The sequence below is a fragment of the Strix aluco genome, chromosome 4, assembly GCF_031877795.1.
Source record: "Strix aluco isolate bStrAlu1 chromosome 4, bStrAlu1.hap1, whole genome shotgun sequence".
Classification (NCBI taxonomy): domain Eukaryota; kingdom Metazoa; phylum Chordata; class Aves; order Strigiformes; family Strigidae; genus Strix; species Strix aluco.
The window spans coordinates 32,485,458-32,506,402 of record NC_133934.1 but is presented as its reverse complement, the minus strand read 5'-3'; the positions used below and the strand labels follow the sequence as shown (position 1 = coordinate 32,506,402).

Below are 20,945 nucleotides of genomic sequence, written 5' to 3'. Positions count from 1 at the left end.
CTAATAAAATCTGTGTTAGGATCTGGCAACACTGGAAGTGAATTCTTTTGAGTGTAGGCCCGCAGTTAGTGAAAAAAACATGAAAGTGATGTCTGACCCATGTATGGCAGAGTGAAGAAAAAGCCTTCAATCTTCTGTGTTAAGAAAAAAAACAAAGGGGGGAAAAACTATTACAACCTGGGAAATATATTTGTGTAGTGGATAACGTTTGATAATTTGGTACTGTGTTCTGTCTCTCTTGCAGCAAACTTCATCTGGAACATGAATTTGGTTTTTGCTTCTTTACCCTTACCTTAGGATAACATTTCTTAAGTGTTGATACTGAACTGGTGGTAGAGAATTGATTTAAATGCTGAATGAACTAGAGAAAATCACCTTAGACAATGCATCATTTTTGGCTAAGGAGAAGGGGACTTCCACGACCATGAAGGACTTCACCTTGATGATGAATTCCCTTGGCAAGATCTCTGTCCGCCTCATGGGAATTGTAGCTTAGGCACCTGAATGAATGATTAAGGGAGTAAAAATGGACAGAGTATTTGACTTAGCCTTTTTAGAACCCTGGTGCAAAAGATATCAAGCTGTATAAATCATATGCTTCCTTTGGAGTCAAATTGGGAAGAAATTCCATGGGAGTCTGGAACAAATTTGGGAATCTGCCCTTGCAACATGCAGTGCAACCTTACAGCTCAGCCTGTCAGGAGAAAAAGCTGATAGAGAAATGTACTGCGGGATGCGGAGTACGTCCCAGCTCTTGGGTTTTGGTATTCTCCATTCCTGACTTCACACTGGCATGAAAGCCAGATGAACTGCATCTGCCCCTCCTTGCTCACCCTCCAGCAGTAAGAAATCCAGATGCCTGGGCCAGCGAAGAAGTGGCTGCTTTTAATGATACCTTGGAAAGAGAGCCAGGGCTATGAGGCCTGCCATGTAGAGCACCTACCTTATTGCTTACACATGACATAAAAAGGGTTTATATTCCCAAAGGGATGCTGAGAGATGGCAAGATTAAAAGCTGTATGTCTGTCCCTGACTGTTCAGGAATTAGCTGGGGCATTTAAAAGGAGCATCATATCACAACAACTGGAGAGAGAATTATGTGGGAGAGCATTTAATTTCTTTTTATTTTGACTGCTGGGAATTTTCTGTTTGGGGAACCTTTTGTTGGCAGGGTGCTGTTTTGAAAATACAGCCTTCCTGTTTTTGAAATGAGATATTCATTTTCTTTTATTAATATAACATACAAAAGGAATTGTAGATAAAGATAATGAAATTGAATGTCTCCTTCCTGATTTTGTGTCAAAACGAAACCAGTATGTAACTCTGTCTCATATGACACAGTGGGAATATCATAGGTTTTGACAATCTCAATTTCTTTCTACATAAACTTTGACTAGTATTGTACTTCTGCTGCTAGAATTCATTTTGCATAATTTATGAGACATGAAAATATGGATGATAATGTAGGTTATGGTTATGTTTTTTCTTGCCTTTTGCATTCTCTTTAAAAAATTTTGCCTGAGCTTTTCTCACAATAAGCCACATGAATGCTGACTCAGGGTAGAATTGTTCCCAGCTAGAATTCTTCCTTTTCCCTCAGGATGTTTGATACTTCATAAGTGCTGATCTAGAAAGAGCACACTGCTAAAATACAGTTTTATGATAGGCCCTCAAAAGAGAAACTGATAGATGACTAGCATTCAAAGCCTTTGGCTGAGTCAGGATTATTAGCTGATGGCTGTGCAAAAAACAAGTAAGATTAAATTCAAGTTCAGGAAATTGGGAAATGCAACTGTGTTTCATCATGGCATTTGTAATTGTATTGGTTGGAAGAAAAGTCTACTAGCAAATATTATCAAGATGAAGCAAAACTAATTCTGGTGTGGATTTCCCACATCTGATGCATAGTTCTACTTTTTTTTTTTTATTATTTTTGATTAAATGAAAGCAAAACATTGCATTTCATTACTGTTAGCACAGTTACTGGAGTTATTGAATAAGATAATAATTGAGTAAGAACATAATTTTTTCAAGGTATCAAGATCATGTTGGAGAATATTTTGTAGATTTATTGCCAGGCTATTAGGGGAACAAAAATAATTTTCAAGCTATATACATGATTATATATGTTTTCATTCAAAGGTCTCCTGGTGCAAGCTGATCCATCCATTATATCATCTATACATAGAAGGATATCTTCCATCACTCACTGAAATGTTACCACCCTGGATAAAAGATTAATAAATTCAAAATATAATATAAATATAGCATTTTCAGAGGATGAAAATTGAACAATTCCGATTTTCTTATGTAAAGGTTATAAGTTAGCAGAAATATAGCTAAAATTAGCTGAAATTGATTTTTAGATAGACATGTAAGCAGAGAACATTTTCTTGTATTCTTGAAATAATGCATTTAACCTTCCTCCCCCACCCCTATGGCACTGACACAATACAACAGCAAGGATGATTAAAAGAAAAAATTGAAATGCTATATTTGTGTCAATTAGCTAGGATTCTCTTTAAAAGAGTTAAACTTTGCTAGTGATGGCAAACCAGTTGTTTCAAAGAGATGCTTTGTAAATTTTTTACAAGAAAGAATATTTAACTGTAGAGTGAGAACTGGTTACAAAATTTGACTTTGCCAGGCAATAAAGTGGAAAGCCATTTAATCTCATGTACTCAGGGTGCTAACCATCTGCATAATCCCCCATGGCAAAATGGATAAAGTGAAAACAAAAGAAATATGCTCTTCAGGGGAGGAATTATCACGCAGCCAGTTACCAATTAAGAGGCAGTTACAAACATATTGAAGTCCAACAGGACTGAGTTTGACTGACAGAACAGTTTGCCTTGTAAAGACTGCGCTGCAGTTTAGACAGCCCAAAAGTCTTTGCAGTTCACTAGTTACAGTGTCGTGCAAAAATAAATTTTATTTTATACAGTCTATAAGGACTTAACTATAAATGTCACTCCGATACAAAACTACAAAATTATCATTGGTTTAAATTAACATTGTATGTTGTTATCTGAAGGGAAACTGGAACCCTTCAAATCAATTATTTTGTTGATCTCTGCTACTTTGAGTACTTACTATCTGAAGTTCGTTTAAATCATTAACGAATGAGACAAATGAACGTGTGGTCACATTCTGAACAAAGAAACGTCATGATCGAGTTTCTCCCACTTTGCCATAAATCACTTGGACAGAAATGATGTAAATATTGGAAGATTTGCAGCACAGTTTCATGTTAGATCCTTTGACAGAGAAATATATCTCTATTCTCAAATATAGTTTGAGAAGTCTTTACTCTTTGCTAGTCCTAGTTGGTCAACCCTATCCTATACTGCAGGACTTCCCTCTTACTATCAATTCAATGGTTTTAGTCGAGCTGTATTTTAGGAAACAATTAAATTTTCTAAGTAAATTATTTAAATTCTATTTTTTTGTCATTGTCTGTTGGGGTTTTTTTTGGTAAGCCAGATCATTTGAGTGGTGGGATGAAGGCTAGAGGTAGAACTAATGCAAGGTTTTTCTTTGCTCTGAAGGAAAAGATAATGCAAAAGTACATCCTAAGAGAAGATAAAACACTATTTCTTTCATTGCTGTTATTTGGGTTGGAGAAGCTGAAAATGCAGTCTTACATCATTGAAACAAATGCCAGGAGATATACATGGCTTTTATTTCAGTTCTGAGGCCATGTCTTTCTGGTTTTGTTTCCTTTATTATTTTTATATTTCAGCTGAATAAATAAAAAAGTTCTGAATCATTTTCAGTACAATTTTTTCATGTTTTTAATTATCTTTAAGCTTCTGAGGGGTACTTCAATCTTTATTATTATCTCTATAGCACTTTCCTTGGAGTATATTTTGTCCTTAAAATTCTTGAGACTTGTCATTTGCTCAGTAATCTTTGTTAAAAAGTCACTAAGCCACTTCCCTACACGAAATATTCCATAAAAGTCTGTTACTGAGAGGAAAGATTTTGTCTGAGTCTTGGTTTAATTAGCTCTGAAAATGTAGATCAACTGATAGATTATTTTTGTTTGTTTGTTTTAATGTTAAAAGCAGCTTAACAAAACTAAAACTGAAACTATGACAAACTAGTAAATTTTTTTTATTGCCTTTTAGAATCAAATAGGAAGATACATTAATTTAATTACAATACTAAGAGTAGGAATTTTACTAATTTTAATATGTTTCAAAATGTGAATTAGTAGATTGAACAATATCTTTACTTAGTTCAATATCAGCTAAATTCTCAAGACAAATTTTCTTGATTTTATTTTAATTGTAGGATTGAATTTAAGGATAAAATGTTTAAAGTCACATTGATTTTTAATGAGCATAAAGCTCCACAATCCTGGAATGGGTGACAAGATTCAAGGATTAAGGTCCTGAAGATCTTAGTGAAAACATTCACTGTTAAATATTTTAATTTATTATAATGTTGCATATACAGCTTTTAGAGTACATTTGGACAACTTTGGCATAATTTTCATATATTCAAACACTTTGACAGTTCTAAACCAAAGACTTTATTCTTTAGAGGAAGCATTCTGTGAGAAGCATGAACCAAGCCTGTATTTTGGTAATTACCTTTGTTCAAAAGTCAGAGGTCAAAACACAAACCAGAACTTTTTTTCACTACCCTTCAGGATAAATGTGGGGAAAAAAAAATAAAGTTTCACTGAATATAACTAAAGTGCACTGGAAATATTTTACAGATATTTTAATGAGGTTGTAGAAGAATATTAATCAGATTATAATGGAAACTTAAGTATAATGTTTTGTAGTGACAATTACTGTTTTATTCTGGTACAGAATTACCTGAAACTGTTTGGTCATCCCTTTACATTTAGGAGAGTTTGACTAGTTGCCAGGAACACAACATAAAATATTAAAACCACTATTGTGCCAGTAATGAAGATAAATATGCAGAAAGAATTCTTAATGTTTTGGTATGCCATGTGCATTGTGTTCCTTATGCAGAAGTATGAGAAGTACTCAAAGACTAATGCAAGCCTGAATGAGATATTTTTGGCAATTTAGCACTGTTGCTAAGGAAGTACAACCATTTTTAATTTCCCATATTGCTCTATGATCTTGAATTTAAGAGAAATTCAGTCTTTAGAACTTTACTGATTAATTTTGCAGGATGCACAAGTGATCCAGGTCCATAGTTTTTCTCATGATGTTTTAATCTAAATGTCATCTGTGAAAAACTGCAAAGTCATGGAACTGTATTTGTTGTCTCTGTCCAGTGGAGGCAAATTTTCTTCAATATTTTAATATCTGCAGTGTAAAAGTGATATGGAAAAGTTAGCCAGTTACATAAGCAGAAATAAATTCTGAATAGCTAGAGAGTAAAAAAGAAAGATAAATTGTTAATTATATCCTTTGGAAGAGATCTGTGATATTAAAAGATGTCAGTTATCTACAACTGCAAAGTCGACACTAGTACTGTTCCCACTGGAAAATAATATACTTCTCTGAGGGGCATATGCTGTCTCTTTCCCTGAACAATAATCCTCTCTACAGAATTTTAGTTCCTCAGTTTTGACCTTCAGAACAGGGCTGGTGACTTGTTTTAGTCTGCGATTGGCAAGTCTCAAAGCAAATTTTCAAACAGAAAGGTAATTTATTGAACCACTAAGTCATGTCCTACAATAAAGGTGGGGATGAATATCTGTTTTCCAGAGATTATAAGTTTTAGGGGAGACATGAAACAAATTCTGAGCTCAGATATTGGCCAAGTTTGTGTCATACTAATGGCAAAGCTTCTTATTAAATATTTTTCAAGGTTAAAGAACATACAACAGCAAAACCTGAGGTAATACTTTTCAAGGTCACTTTCTAGCTGTTGTTGGTATGTCAGAATTAAAGGTAAATGCATGATGTGTAGGGGATGTTTGGGTTTTTTTAATCATGAAATACTATCTTGTATCTGTTGTGTTCAAGATAATGTAGGTTTTTTTATTAATTCTTCATAATTTATGGTGATAAAAGATATATACTTTATTAAAAAATAATAATTCAGTTTAAGATTTTATAGTGGTTCTGCCTGGAGAACTGGAAATCAAAGACTATTCTGTCTTATTTGTTAGCTGTTCACATACCTATTCAAAAATTGAGGAGAATGTACCAACTGAATAGATATGAAGCATCTGAATTCCTTTTTATGTCAGCTATCTTTGTTAATAGAGGATTTTATTCTTGTCTCTCAATATGAGATAACCACACTCTACTCCCTAGGGTGGGAGGAAAAGTTGCCAGAAGATGTCGTTTCTTCTGGGAGATTCAGAGCAGCCGTAATCATAAAATTGGGAATGGTGTGTAGTAGAGAAAGGAGGAGGAAGAAGAGGTTTTACAGGTGCAATATCGCCTAGGAAAGCTTAATGACCAAGGAAAATGATAATAAATAAGGAGATTGATCCTTTCTTATGAGAAGATAGGAGACTTCTTCGATCCAAATACTTTTGGTCCTGAAAAGAAGACTGGGATTGACTTCAGGAAGTATGGAAAGGTCTAAGTTATGGTTCTATGATTAAAACAGAAGACTTAAAAATTAGTTTCTCCTCCTCTCTTAAAGCCAGAGAATGTGAAAAGATATCTGACTCTTCTAGTTAGACACCCAAAAGTGAATTTTCTCAGTAACCCCACAGATGTTACTTTCATGAATGAAATGCTGCAAAGACATTTTTGGACTGAATTCCTGTGCTTAGCAACTGATAAAATACATGGTGAGACCTTTGCCATAAATGTTGAAGTCCTCAGCCTTGGGCTATCATGATCAGGATGTTTTCTGGAAACTTAAGTATGCTTTTCATTATAAGCATTACTAAAGCTAATCAGTGGATTATCTGTAATTCCTGTAATTGCCATTCTTACTGTCATTCTTTTTGGTGCCTTGATCAAAGCCTCATTATACCTCATGCTAAACATCCATGGAATTGATACTGATTGCATTAAGCAAGTGCAATAATGAAGCCTGAAAGCATCTAACAATTGATATAATAAGCAGTGGATGCACGCAGGGGAAGGCATAGTAAAGTAACAATAATAATATCCCTTCTTTTCAGTAGGGTGTTTCAGAGTTCATTTGAGATTTGTGTGCTTCTGGTCATTTAATACAGGAACAGTAGAGAGAACTAGCAGTGCAGAAAGCATTGCCAAGGTAATTAGGATCCAGCAATGAGTGATTCTTCTTAAAGGAAGGCTTCTCAGGAAATATCAGCATTTTAGAAACTAAGCTATGTGAAGAAATAAAAAATACAGATAAGCATTTCTGACTTTTGCTATTGAAGCTGCTGCTAATACTAGTGGCATTTAATCATATAGGTTGCCACCACCTTAACTTTCCATAAAAGAATAAACTTAATACTCACCTAAAATAAACCTTCAAACTAAACATCTTTAAAATTAATGACTAGTCTTGCCTTATGTTTGTATATTATATTTTTAACACATTAATTTTAATATGCACTAGACTTTTTAATACTTTTTATTAATAACTAGTCTTTGTTGCTTTATCTGAACTCTACTATTAATTCCAGATTTCTGCTGTGATTTTTGTAGTTCTGAAATTCAATTTTGTACCTTAACCTTTCTTTAGAATTTGTTTATCCTTCTTCATCTTTAGAATTTAAAAAGATCTGTCATAGAAAACATAGTGAAATAAAAGCTGGTGATGGAAATATTATTTCCATATAGTCCTTTGCTGGATGTCTGCGAGGTACCACAAAAGTGGAACCCAGAACCTATTGATATGCTGGAGAGTTCACATTTTTCAGAGCTTTTATGCCAGATTTTCCATAGGATTAGATAAACATAATGGAATAAGTTTATTCTGGCTATTTCTTCATTTTATTGTTTTTTCATTTATCAACGTGTAAAATTGATATATATTTCCTAATATGCATCAAGTGAACAGGGGTTGACACTTTCTGTGTCATAAACATCTCAGAAACTGGGAATGTGGTAAAAGATTTATGCGTATCCAGGTTATCAGATCACTGACTACAGCATGTTTTTTGTTTTTTTTTTTTTCTCTCAGCTAGTCAGTCTAAAATAAATGCAATTCAAATTCTGTAGAGAAATGGTCCCTCAGTAGGGAATGGTGGGAAATTACTTTTAAATCTATGAATATATTTTGATTTGTATAAATTTTCCTGTAATGTCTTCAACCTCTTGGAGTTAATTGCTGCTACATTACAAGTTTTAGCACTTTAAGTTAAAAAGGCATGAGAAACACAGTCTCGTCACTGTAATGGTATATCATAGTTGAAGCCTGCACACAAACAGGAACTGAAAGACTGCTTTCCAAGATTTAAAATAGCATAATGGACTGTTAGATTACAGTTGGGCTTAACTTTAATGGCAAAAATCCATTCAATAACTGATATACCACACCGCAAGAAATGATGGTTTGAAAGGAGTGAAGTATAGTGATTCCACCCTTAATGTTTTGGCTTCAGATTTTAAGACTTGTATCGTTTTTCTACATCTGTCCTAATTAAAGTTTTCCAGGGGCTTTGCAGCTCAGTAATACACAATTTCACTTGTTGTGTCACAAGCTTAATGACTAAAGAGCGAGCTTTGGGTGTTTAACAAGCTTCCTCCAAGTACATTTGTAGGCTTGTTTTATTTTTAGTTGTGATGTTTATATCTAAAGTCCATTTGAAATGTTGTTTGATGTTTAAATCAATTCTAGAAAAGTCACATCTTTTGTCTGCTATTTAAATATCCACTTCTGCTTTATCAGTATATATTTCTATGCATGACTGAATTCTGCTGTAATAAAAATTTCATGGTGCATTTTACGAGGAAGTAAAACAAGGAGGTTGTTTCTATCTGGAGATTATAGCCATGATCACTGTGCAGCTTTACCAGTTCATGTGGCTCTCCAGAGTACTGCGTATGATTCTCATTCGCTACACCTATACTATTTCGGTAGGTGTAACCACGTTTGGGTTCAGATTTGCTGTGTCATGAAGGTGGATGATATCTGTGATTGCCTTTAGCATATAAGGCGGCTGACATGGAAACAGAGCAGAAGTCGGGAACTGAGATAACATCCTTTGATGAACAAGAGTTGTCTAGAAAGTATGTTTCTTGGAACCTTGTCAATAATCTCAAGTATGAGATTTCTTTCAGCATCAACTAGGGTATATTTTTTTTCAAACTATTTCCTTGTGCTTTGTTTACCTGTCTTCCACAGCTTTTCATTTCTTTGGTGAGTCAATGAAGTGAGGTATATTTCTCTCCTTGATTCAGAAAAATAGTTTGTATCTGACTGAAAATATGGCTCTACATCAGTATTTGGGGTATTTTTACCAAATTGGTTTTGACATAAAATCAATCTGCTACTCATTTTACCAGTGTGTTACATAAAAAAGTTGATTAATTATTTTTCTTCTGCTTGAATTTGATGATAATTATTTGTAAATCAGTGTTATCATGGACGAATGAAATGCATTGACCTAATAGTTTACTTGAATACTTTCCAAACCTCCTAATGTGCAAAAATGTGGGAAAAGAAATACTGATTTTCAGTAACATCTGGTCAAACTTTTAAGATATGTGGAATGTTTCCTTAAAACAAAATTCCAAAGATGTTTATTGTGAGTTTGCAGACAGTTTCCTGATTCTGAGTGTAATTATTAGGGATTAAATTGTAACTCTCAGGTTAGAAAGAACAATTGGGCAGAACAAAGAACACTAAAATCTAATATGGAACTTTATTTAGGGAAAGCAGAAAAATAAAATATATGTAAAGTATCTAATTTAATTGGATCAATCTGTATATTCTCTTCTCATCTCAGAATTGTCCAGAAATAACTTGCACAATAAATTATTCACTTTTCCCTATTTGAAGTACCCCTGTATTGGGGACACTACTGTTCTGACATCTTGGGAAGATTCTTGGGAATATTCTTGAGAATATTATTGGAAATACTGAATATTGATAAATATTGATAGATAAGAATATTGAAAATATTCTTGGAAAGAATATCTTGGGAATATTCTAATGAAGAATATTTTTCTTTATTTTGACACTCCCAAGTTCTGACAAGCTTCCAACAGTTTTAACAGAGACTTCAATCTTTTTAAGTACTCAAAAGTACTCAGCAATTGCTGGCATTTGTAGGTCTGTTTCTTCTAAATCTTTCCTTGTTCAAGTTCCTTCATGTTTGTTAGTGCTAATCATAAAGTTAATGATAGAAAGGTTGGCTCTGAGACTCCTAGCCTTACAGATGTGTGTTTTTTGAGTCCCTGGAACTTTTTCTTCCACCTCCATTATTACCTCACCATTTGCAAGGAAGGTTGCTAAGAAATGTGCTGATGTTCTGGTTCTGGACAATGGGTAAACATCTACGAAATGCTCTCTCCATCCTCTCACAACTTCTTTGCTCTGCTTTCTACCCCTCTTGACTGACACTGTGTCCTCCATATTCTCCTTCCAAATATTTTTCACTTAATTCCTCCAAGGCACTCTTCACGCCTGTTATCCCTCGTTTGCCTGTGCTGCAGTTGTCCATGTAGTTATTTCAAAACTACTCAGTTGGTCTTTGACTCCCTTGGGCTTCTGAGCTGACTAGAGGACTGAGTATTTTCTGTTTCTTTCAGTTCCCATTTTGCTGCTATGGTGTGGTCAAATAACTCATGCGTCGTTGGTGCTTCTGTCTGGGTCATTGACCAGAGTTGATCACTGTCACCCACAGTATGAGCCTCTAAAGCAATAGACAGATTGTGGTGCTATGCAGCAGTGGGGAAACACATTCCTTGTCTTTGTTAAAGTCTTGTGATGCATGGCCACTGTGTGCTTGGATGTGGGGAATGTCATGTTGAGTTTCTCAGGAAACCGAAGTCTAATACTGATTTTTTTAAAAAATTTTTTATTAAATGCAAAAGTACCTTGGAAATACAATGGTCATTCTGTTTATCACTAGTCACTCGTTTATCAGGGTAGATTTGTTAGAAGAGTCCTGTAAGTAAAAGTCCTGCTGTAACTATATTACCTGCCCATGCTGGGGATGGGCTCAAATAACAGCGTAGTATATAACTTTACATCCTTTCACAAACTGTCAACAGATAGAGGTGGCAGACAGAATCCTGCCTACTTATTGCATTACTTTTTACTTCCATATGACACTGTGGGGAGGTCCAGAAACCTGAAGTGCTGTGCTTGCCTAAGCACAGGAATCAAATCATAAGAGAGTTAATGCTTGCACTATAAGTTATGGTATACATATTGCTACTCTTCCTAAGAGTGTCAAAGTGGGTGGTGTAATCATAATTAACTATGTTCTGAGCATAAGCCTGGTATTATATTTAATTATATAGTGTACCATCTTACCTAGACTAAATTAATGTTGTATTAAACTGGAATCAAATTGCTTCATTTAAACTGTTTCTAATTTAAAGGGTGCATTTTGGAATACTCTTCAAAACTGAGATAATTAGCTGGGATTCCTTATTTGAATGGTGTACAAAAGGCATGACATTTGTCCAAAATATGTTAAAAATAATTGAATTATCTGTAAAAATTAGAGTTTTGTGATGCTTGCTCATGCAGAATGTTTTTTAGTAAAATGACTATAAAGCAATCTATCGGTCTTTCATATACTTACAGTAATCTTCTCATTTAATTCTAAAAATAAAAGATAGTTATTAGTACTGCACTGTGATCCTTACTCTAAAAAAAACCCACAACCCAACCTTTTTTTCCCCCAAAATTTCCATTCTATTTATAACTGGATTCAGATTCAAGAAAGCTTTTTGAAAATATCCCCTAAATTAATTTGTGTATTTTTCCCTTTATGAATCCCAGTTGCAAAGTGACTATAAGTGACTGAAAATTCTGAAGTTGTAACACTTTGGGTCTTACAACAGGAGTCATCTCATAGAGTATCATGAGCATCAGCTAGTTCCTGAGATCCTCATATTTGCCAGGGAGCAGTGAGGGCTGACTGCTCCCTAAGGAGTGGGGAGACCCAAGCAGGACAAGCCTGCCAGGAGGGGATCAAATGGGTCTGAACTGAAATGGGACCCCCAAGGGTGTGGAAGGCCCTGGGGACATTGGGCAGTGCCAGTAAGGGCTAGTGGTGTCCTCATGGCCCTGAGAGCATCCCTCTACAGTATTTTTAGTTATTAGCATGTTGTTATTATTAAAACCTCTATGTAACTGTACGAATGTTCTTACTATGCTGCTTTTTGTTACCTACAGCATAATTTCTGAAATAGCATCACAAATAAGTTACCACCTCTTTTTTGAAGATCACATTTTACATAGCAGTGTAGAAATAGAAGTTCAAGTGTTTTGTTAATGCAGTGTATATAGAGCCTACTACGCTTCATATAAAATTATATCCATTTTTAAAGAAATTATTAACAAATTAGTAACATCAAAGACATTTCTGTGTCAATGTGTCATGCATCAGATATAAAAGATTATACGTCAGTACAGAATTTAAGTCAGAAGAAATTATATTTGAGGTGAAAAGTTCTTACTCTGATACATGTGATTCATTAAAGATGGGGGAAAAATACAGAAAGTTACATTCCCCAAATAAAATCTTTCGCCTCAGATGTTTTCTTTTAAAAGGTTTGGCTTAAAAAGAAAATAGACATTTTCAAGACATGAGATTCAGTTATTTTATTTTGCACAGCTGAAAAGTGTTCCCTATTAACATGAGTTCAGAAATCATTTCCAGACAAATTAAAATTAACATAGTCCCACTATCTGAAATTCTTTGTTCTTTTTGTTTTTTCACATGTTTGCAAAGCATGTTTTCAATTGTCCTGTAAATGGGCAGTATAGCTGAAGGAGAGCAGCTTTCCATTAAGGAACTGGCTGCCATTGGTGTGCATGAAGAATACTTACAAAATCATCACATGAACAGTATGATTTATTCCACTTAAAGATTTTTCACTGGCTTTGCTGTATCCATGAAACTATTCTTGTAAATGCTTAACAAATAGAGGTAATCTCCGAGCAAATTCATATAGCACACTAACTGCTGTGTTTAATTCATCACACATTCTTGCAGTTCAAGTTAGAATCATAAGAAGTGAGAAAGAAGCCATGGTTGTATGTATGTTATACAAAATGAAGAAACAGGAGAGAAAGAGCTGAATTTCCATGCAAGAAAGGGGGAGGAAAAATTTTCCAGTTACAATTTTTGTGCGTGCACTTTTCACAATATAAATAATTTCATAATATAAATTTCAGATTGTAGTATTGGGTTTTAGGGATTACTGTGTTCCAAGACCAAATAATACTGGCAATCTGAAAGTGATCTGTTTCCCGTACCTCAGGAAACTCTGTGTTCAAGTGTCCTGTACTGCAAGTTCAGGCAGCAAGAACAGCTTCTGAACTCAGGGGACAGGGGTTGCAATATGACATGGCCTTTTCCAGGGTTAGAAAGTTTGGGATGAACAAGAGAGACCTACCTTTTTATTTCTTTTTCTCATGCACTCAAATTAACTCAGTGTCAAGAAATAATATTAGGTGATGAGGAACTTCAAGGATGTTCCTTGGAGTTGTTCATGATAACTTTTACACTGCATGTATATAATTATATTCTAAATATGGAGCATGTCTGCTCCTGATATTCATAACATTGAGGTACAGAAATACACGGAGCTCATTTTATAGTACTACATTACTTCATTACATGCAAGGGAAAAATAACACTATGTTACTTTATTACGTGCAAGGGAAAATGTTCTTTACGTTCACCTCTAAAGGGAAAATCTGATATATAGCTGCATAATGTCAGCAACAAAAGTAATAGAACTTTGCCCCTTTTCTAATGTGTGGTTTTTTTGTCAGGTATAACCTAAAGCCTTCTGCATTAAGTAAATATACAAAAATTATTTACTAATATACCAAACTGATTTTTTTTATAGTTTTTCAGCTGTTGGGTGACATCAGCCTAGAAAATTATATCAAGAAAGTAACTACACTTGTTCCTAGGTTTGTCTGACTTCAGAACAGATCTGTACTTCCAAATACTTTCACGGTATATGGAGAGCTTAATCATGCAACTTTTATTTATTCTTTGTGTTTATGTATTCATCAAAACATTTTTTTAAATTTCAAATTTCCAGGAAAACAGTGTGGTGACATACTTCTATCTCCCTCTGAAATCTGAATGTAAAGTATTTTGTGGATTATCAAGTCTATTAAATTGCAAGCTGAGGTTCCCATCAAAAGAGTAGCAGATCTGTTGATCCAAAGAGAAAATTATCCAACATTTTTATGTTGTAGATATACTTGTATTCAGATGACTAACACTCATCTCACTTTGTAGTCATCTTACAGATCTATAATTCCACTGATTTCAGCTAAGTCTTCTCTGAGTTGCTAGCTCCTCTGAGTAGACTACCTTTGAATTCCTTGAACCTTTGCCTTTAGGCACTTTCTGTGGAAAACAGAAGTACAGGTAAACAGGGTAGATAAAATGCCAGAGTGGTTAAATTGATAGTAGTTTTGCCACTGGCTTTTCTTTGGTCCAGAATTTAAGCTTGCAGCTCTATATCTGACATTCAGGAACTAAGCGAATATAGTTTTAAGTTCTTAACTTCTTCATCCCTCTTTTTATCTTTTAAATAAGACAAGGAAAGGAGAAGAAAGAAGGCTTGGTACCTAAACTTTCATCATCCTGTACCTGAGAATTTGATACCCAAGGTCTTCATTTACAATTAGAGCCTCAGCACAAGAAACCTGAGAGACAGATTTTAGCCTGAGGATCTTGTTAAGTATTTTCCTAAGGTGAAAGGAAAGAAACCTTCAGATTGAACTATGAACAGTGTTTGGAAGTGTAAATTACCAAACCCTTAGCTGAGCAGGCAAAAATAGGCATGGCAGTACCCTCCCTTGCTAAGGTTGAGATTATTCTACTGAGAAGACTCTTCTCCAAATACCAACTAAGCAAAAGTGAAAAGGACTCCTTAAAAATATACTTTGGCCATGCAGCTGTCTGTCAGGACAGCTCTCTTTCCCAGAGCAGCAGTTGCCTGGACTAATGATCTTCAAAGGACTATAAGGAAAGTAGAAATCAAATCAAGTGTTGAGGAAAAGGTCCTTAGCAGCTGCTTTTGTTGCCAGAAGCTCCCTTGATTACATCACATGTTTAGCTCAAACCAGTCACATTGAACACAGTGTCTCACTGATAATTATAGCTTTTTATCTAGAAAGATGGACAAGCCAAACAGTGACTTTCATCTGCCAGATTTGTGATGCAGAGCTAATTGGCAGGATGTTAGAAAGGTCATAGCGTGGTCCAGTGAGAGATGAAACACACCTGAACTCTTAGAAATTAGCTCAGAATAATTTCAGACTTCCCAGGGAACTGAGCATCATTTACAGTTAATAATCATAGTGAAAACAACTAGGAAGAGTGTTTCTTGCAGAGGAAAGCCCTGGATTCAAAGGAAAAGGTTGTAAGGTATAGAAAATTTAAGTGCAAGCCTAATGCACGATTCAGGTAAAATTAAATCTTTATATATGGTTCCTTAACTCCTTCCCTTCTCTTCTTAAAAAACTTTCAAGAACAGGAAGAACCCATATATGTCACACATACACACACACACACACACACAAGAAGTCTATCTAACCTAGTATGCTCGATCCAGGAATAACCAATAGTGGATGTTCAGGGAAGAATCTAAGAATAAAATGAGTATATAATTTTCAGAAATATTTTCCTAGCCCTTAGTGATTCCTACCTAAGGCACCTTCCCATCTATTTCTGTCAGGTGTCTTACTGGTTTTGGCTAAACTTACCTAAGCATAGGTAAGTGCTAGCAAACTGCCAGAAACATTGATATACCCATGGTGTCACTTCAAGCTTCAGGGGAAGAACAGTGTGGTATCAGGTGATTCCAGGGACGAAAGTTCCTCTCTGCCACAGCAACCACCAGCATAATTTTCCCTTCTCTCATGCACTCACCCCCCTCCAATGAGAGCATGATCAGTAAGTTCTTTTTCTTTTTTTTTTTTAGGTTGGGTTTCTCATGGCTCTCTGTTGAAGTTCTTCCCCTTTCCCATGCATCTCTCCTTCCCCTGGAGGAGTGGATCTGGCTCCTCATTCTTCAAGAAACAAAATTCAATTCTGGCTTCATTTCTGATATTCTTTAAACTAGCTTTGGATGCAGGATAAGCCTACATGTATATATGTAAACATTCCTCAAAAGCTTAAACCTAGTAAGATGCTGATAGCAATGTAGTGATGCTACAAACTGACTCCAAAAATGTTAAGACCATATTTAACATCATACAATATTTGTCTTCATGTTACATCTGCTTGATCACTAATAGTAGTGGGTCAGGGGTGTCTGTTATATGACCTCCTTTCAGTGCTCTCTTTCTTTGCTTTTTGAGAATGATGATACCTTTCACCTTCAAAGAAATGCATAGCTGTGCTTTTAAAGTTTTAGTAAGTGCAATCCAAATACTATAGGTTATACAGAATAATAATGCAATATAGTGTTGGTTAGGTAGTTAGAAAAGTATGTTAGCAATATATGGAAAAAGCTAATGAAACAGGTTTGCGTTAAGGCTGTTTGAATTTTCAACTTTGTAATATCCTCAGGAAATAAAGCCCAATTTATATAAATTAATTTCAACTTTGATTTCTAAAGCAGGGACTCTATGCACAAGGTTTTAAGCTTAAAATAGTATTGTTATTCTTTTATATAAAAAATTGACTTGTAAAATACTTTATGAAATTATTAAAAAAGCTATTATATTTGACAGAACTCCCCTTTCAGCATGCATGTTTATATGTAGTTTTAACTTAATTCTACCTCAGTTTTTTGTTCTCTCATTTATTGTCTTATACATGTTTCCCAGGATAGCCCACTGGTGTTACAGTCTGACAGAAATGTAACAGTGAATGCAAGAAATCACATGGGACAGTTAACTGGACAACTGACAGTAGGTGAGTGTTCTTTATTGACTGTTATGTCTATCAGTTTAGCTTTATGAATAGGCTTCATTAATTACCATTAAAGATAAAACACTGCTGAATAGTCAGGAAAAAAAATCTCATCACCATACCCAAATGAAAAACAATGCATACAATGGATCATAAGAAAGTGATTCAGCATTAGCTAAAGGTAGAGAGAGTAGAAGTGTCTCAAAATAGTTAAAAAAGCTTAATAAAAAATTATTATTTTTGAGACAGCTATAACAAAACAAACCAAAAATACCCCACTCAGCAAAACATGTTTCAACAACAATTTCAGTGGGAAAATAACCATCATTTTCTTACAAGTTCTGTCAGTCTTCCATTATATCAGTGGGAATTGATTTGTCCCCAGTACTCTTGCAATGTATTTATATCAGCATATATTGAAAACAGTAGGAGTAACATGTAAAAAAACCAGAACAAAACAAAAATCCAAATGCTTTCCTAGTCACTCCAAAATTTAAACGGAAAGTTATCATACTGCCAGTCATTCATTAAAATGGTGTCTGATACTTTGCAAAGTATAAAATATTGCAAATCAAAGTTCTAAATGAAATGACAATAAAATTATTTTACTTATCTGTTCCTCTTTTCATATATTTTCCCTGCTTTTATTAAGTTTACCATGTTATACTGTGTTTTTAACACAAATCATACTTACTGTGTTAGTAAATATGAAGTAATATTTTTCTATATTTTCAGTACTAGAATAGTAGTGAAGATATTCAGTGCTTTTTAAGAATATTGGCCAAAAAAGTCTGTACAAAGTAATGTTCTAGATCTCTTATAAAACAACATATATTGACTGGGAATGGGATGAAAAATACACAAACATATAAGATACTAATGTATATATAAATCTGAAGAGACGGCCCTTAAACTCTACGTCTTTTCATTTTTTTCACTTTACTTCTGAATTAAGCTGTGTTTTTTCCACTCTTTTTCCTCATGTGCTGAGGATATACTCACAAACACTTTCAAGTTAAACTCTAGTTGTAATTGACACTGAGCTTTCATACTGGCTGGAGACAGAGGCTTCAAGTTGTCAAAAATCTTTGGCAAGTGACATACCATCTGCACTGATTTCCCTGAATGACCACGTCAAATGAGTGTGCAAAGGTAACCAGACTTGCTAGCAGATACAGATGAGGAAAATTAAGCTAACACCTGTTCTAGCCATATTGTACTTGCCCAGTGTGTTTATGGAACACAGTTCTGTTTCATCTAGTAGCTGTATTATTAAAACTTTCCACTTCAGCTGGTAATTGCTAAAAGGTGAGTTGCCCATGGCAAACATTCACATTGGCTGAAATAGCTATGATATTTTGATTGCTGACACCATTCCTGCTGAGTGAATCCATCACTGAAAATGTATGTGAGTGTATTGATACTGACCTATTTAAAGGCATCACACTAGAGGTTAATATTCTAAAAACATAAAGGCCTGAAGAAAACATGTGTTCTTATGTCACCATCATTGCAGTGAATACCTGTAAGATTCTTGGTGTGCAGCTGGTGCAGAGTGGAAGCTTGCTAAATTGCAATATTGTATTCTTTATCTTCCTTTTCTTTTTCAGAATGTCTACACGGTCTTTATTCTTTCTAATATTAATATGAAAATCTGCTTCTTTATTTTTTATAAATTCCTCATACAGTATTGAATGCATATTAAAATATTCCTTATTTTCTTATTTATTATTTGATATTTCTTACTTAGTAGAGGCACTCATAGCTACCAGTACAATCAGTAAAGACCTGAACATTATACTATCAGAAATCAAAGAAATGAACAGGCACCTAAAATTCAAAATGTATTATTCCTGCCCTCCCTTCTAAAAATTTTTGTTGCGTAAGGTAGAGCAGAGAAATTTGTGATTTTTGTCTAGGTAAAAACATGGAAACATCTGCTGGGAGAAGGGGAGGGGACTTTCTATACCAGGTTTGTTGACATCAGAAAATATTTCTTCCTATTAGCAGTAAATATGCTCTGGAAAGTCCTTGCCTCCTTCACAAATGGTCTTTGTCCCTTCACTGGTGCTTCATGCTGAAGCAGCTATGTGTGTGTGGTTGCCCAATGAAATGGATGAAAATAAATGGTGGATGAAACAGTGAGGAGAAATATTTTTAAACTACAAATAGAGTAAATTATTATGCCTTGGGGAAAAAAATATCTAGTTAACAAATTTGAAATGTTCTTATCTGTTAACTTATTTAAAAAGTTTAGTAATAATTTTTTTTAAACACTACAAATTTATATGCATGGCAGGAGCATTCTGAAAAGAAAGAAGGATGCCTATGCATTCAGGTGAATGAAAATGCACTTCCTATACATGTGATATCATTGGCATTTTATCTGTATTTCACAGGACATAAGTAATGTTACAAGGCAACAAATAGGCTGGTCTCTTGTCTTTGACATTCAAATTGCTGGTCATGTCAAATTTTAGAACAACTGAAAATTCTTTCTGTGGTATTTGGAATTGTGCCACAGAAGACCAACACAGCCTTAAGAACATCTAATTAAAACTGTAACTGGAAGATAGATTAATATAAAGAAGTGGGAGTGGGGCCAGAAGAAGGCTATATGATCACCCAGGGAGATGGAAAAACTACAGTGAAACTCTTGATAACGTATTCAGTTCTGTGAGTGACTATGGAAGACAAAATATTTCTGTAAAGTGCATCATTAAAACATCTTGGAACATACCTTAATCTAGGAGGAGTGAAGAAAAAGTATATATATATAAAAAAGATAGTGAAGAGTACTGGATGATTCAGTGGTTACATGTTTAAGTGGTGTAAAGTCAAGTCATGACTCTAGGTCTTACAATAACAAGGGTGCATCCATTATTACAGTACAATATATTTATACTGACACTGAAAACTGTACGGAGAGAAAATCACAAGTGTAGCAATGCTTCCTGTTGGGATCTATACCAACTGAGCTAGAAATGCTCGTGCTCCAGTCTACTTATGACATATGATTGGGAAACTGCCAAGTTTGTATCTGCATCTCCAAAAGCACTCCACAGCCTTCAGTTTTTAGACATGCCATTTAAGACCAACAGAGCAGACGTAGCACAGACATGAAGTGTATCTATAAAATAAAGATGTAAAGATGACCATACAAAAATCAATAGATCTAAGCTGGATAAGAGCAAGTAATCATATCTCTCCCCTCCCAACCATTACTTAGCAATACACTTTGCATTATGCATTCTACTAAATTACCTTGACACAACCTTTTCTCTCTGTTTAGTCAATGTTTGCATAGTTTAAAACTATATGGAGAAAGATCTACTTCTTTTCTGCCAATCTTAGAAATGCACAATAGTTGCTCACCTCAAGTCAGAAGTCTGTGGTCTCCATTCTGTCTGCACAGATCATACGTTCATCTGCCTGGTTTTGAGTGGAGGACATTAGGCTGACAGTGCTAAAGGGATCAAAATTAAATATGGCTGAAAGGAGACATTTGAAACCCATGTTTGTACTTACTGTAACTTCATCTTCAGATCTGATTATTACTTCACCAACTTTCTCGTTTATTCATGAGGGTTTTTCTCCTTCCTTTTTTCTTGCTGCAATAATTGCTTCTGACAGGTATTTCTGCTAGTGCTTGACCTTTTCCATTCATAAAGATCCTTGGGGATATCTGAAACATGCAACAATGTGTACTTCATTTTTGCTAAGCTTTGGGCTCTTTAAGACAGTGTCATAACTCTCACAGAGGTCTGGAACTGTACAGGTCACACCTTTAAAGAGCTCCTGAACTTGCAGCTCTACTCACTGAGATCTCTAGAGCCATGCAAATTGAGAAAAATTATTTGAATACCAATGAAAGTTATATCACAATTTTGCAATTACTTTTTGAAAATAGCAGGCAGATGTATAATTTTCAGTTATAGCACTGGTAAAGACTGATAAGAGTACTAAAAGATATAGCTACTGAAATAACCTGTCAAACTTG

General features: G+C 34.7%; 1 protein-coding gene across 2 annotated transcripts in view; it reads left to right on the top strand.

The window, feature by feature from the left end:
• SGCZ (sarcoglycan zeta) overlaps positions 1–20,945 on the top strand; it is a 228,289-nt gene that overhangs the window by 137,484 nt on the left and 69,860 nt on the right. For both annotated transcript variants that reach the window (XM_074821397.1, XM_074821395.1), the window contains exon 3: positions 16,861–16,948. In XM_074821397.1, the coding sequence (XP_074677498.1) occupies positions 16,861–16,948 (88 nt within the window). The remainder of the gene's footprint in view (positions 1–16,860; positions 16,949–20,945) is intronic.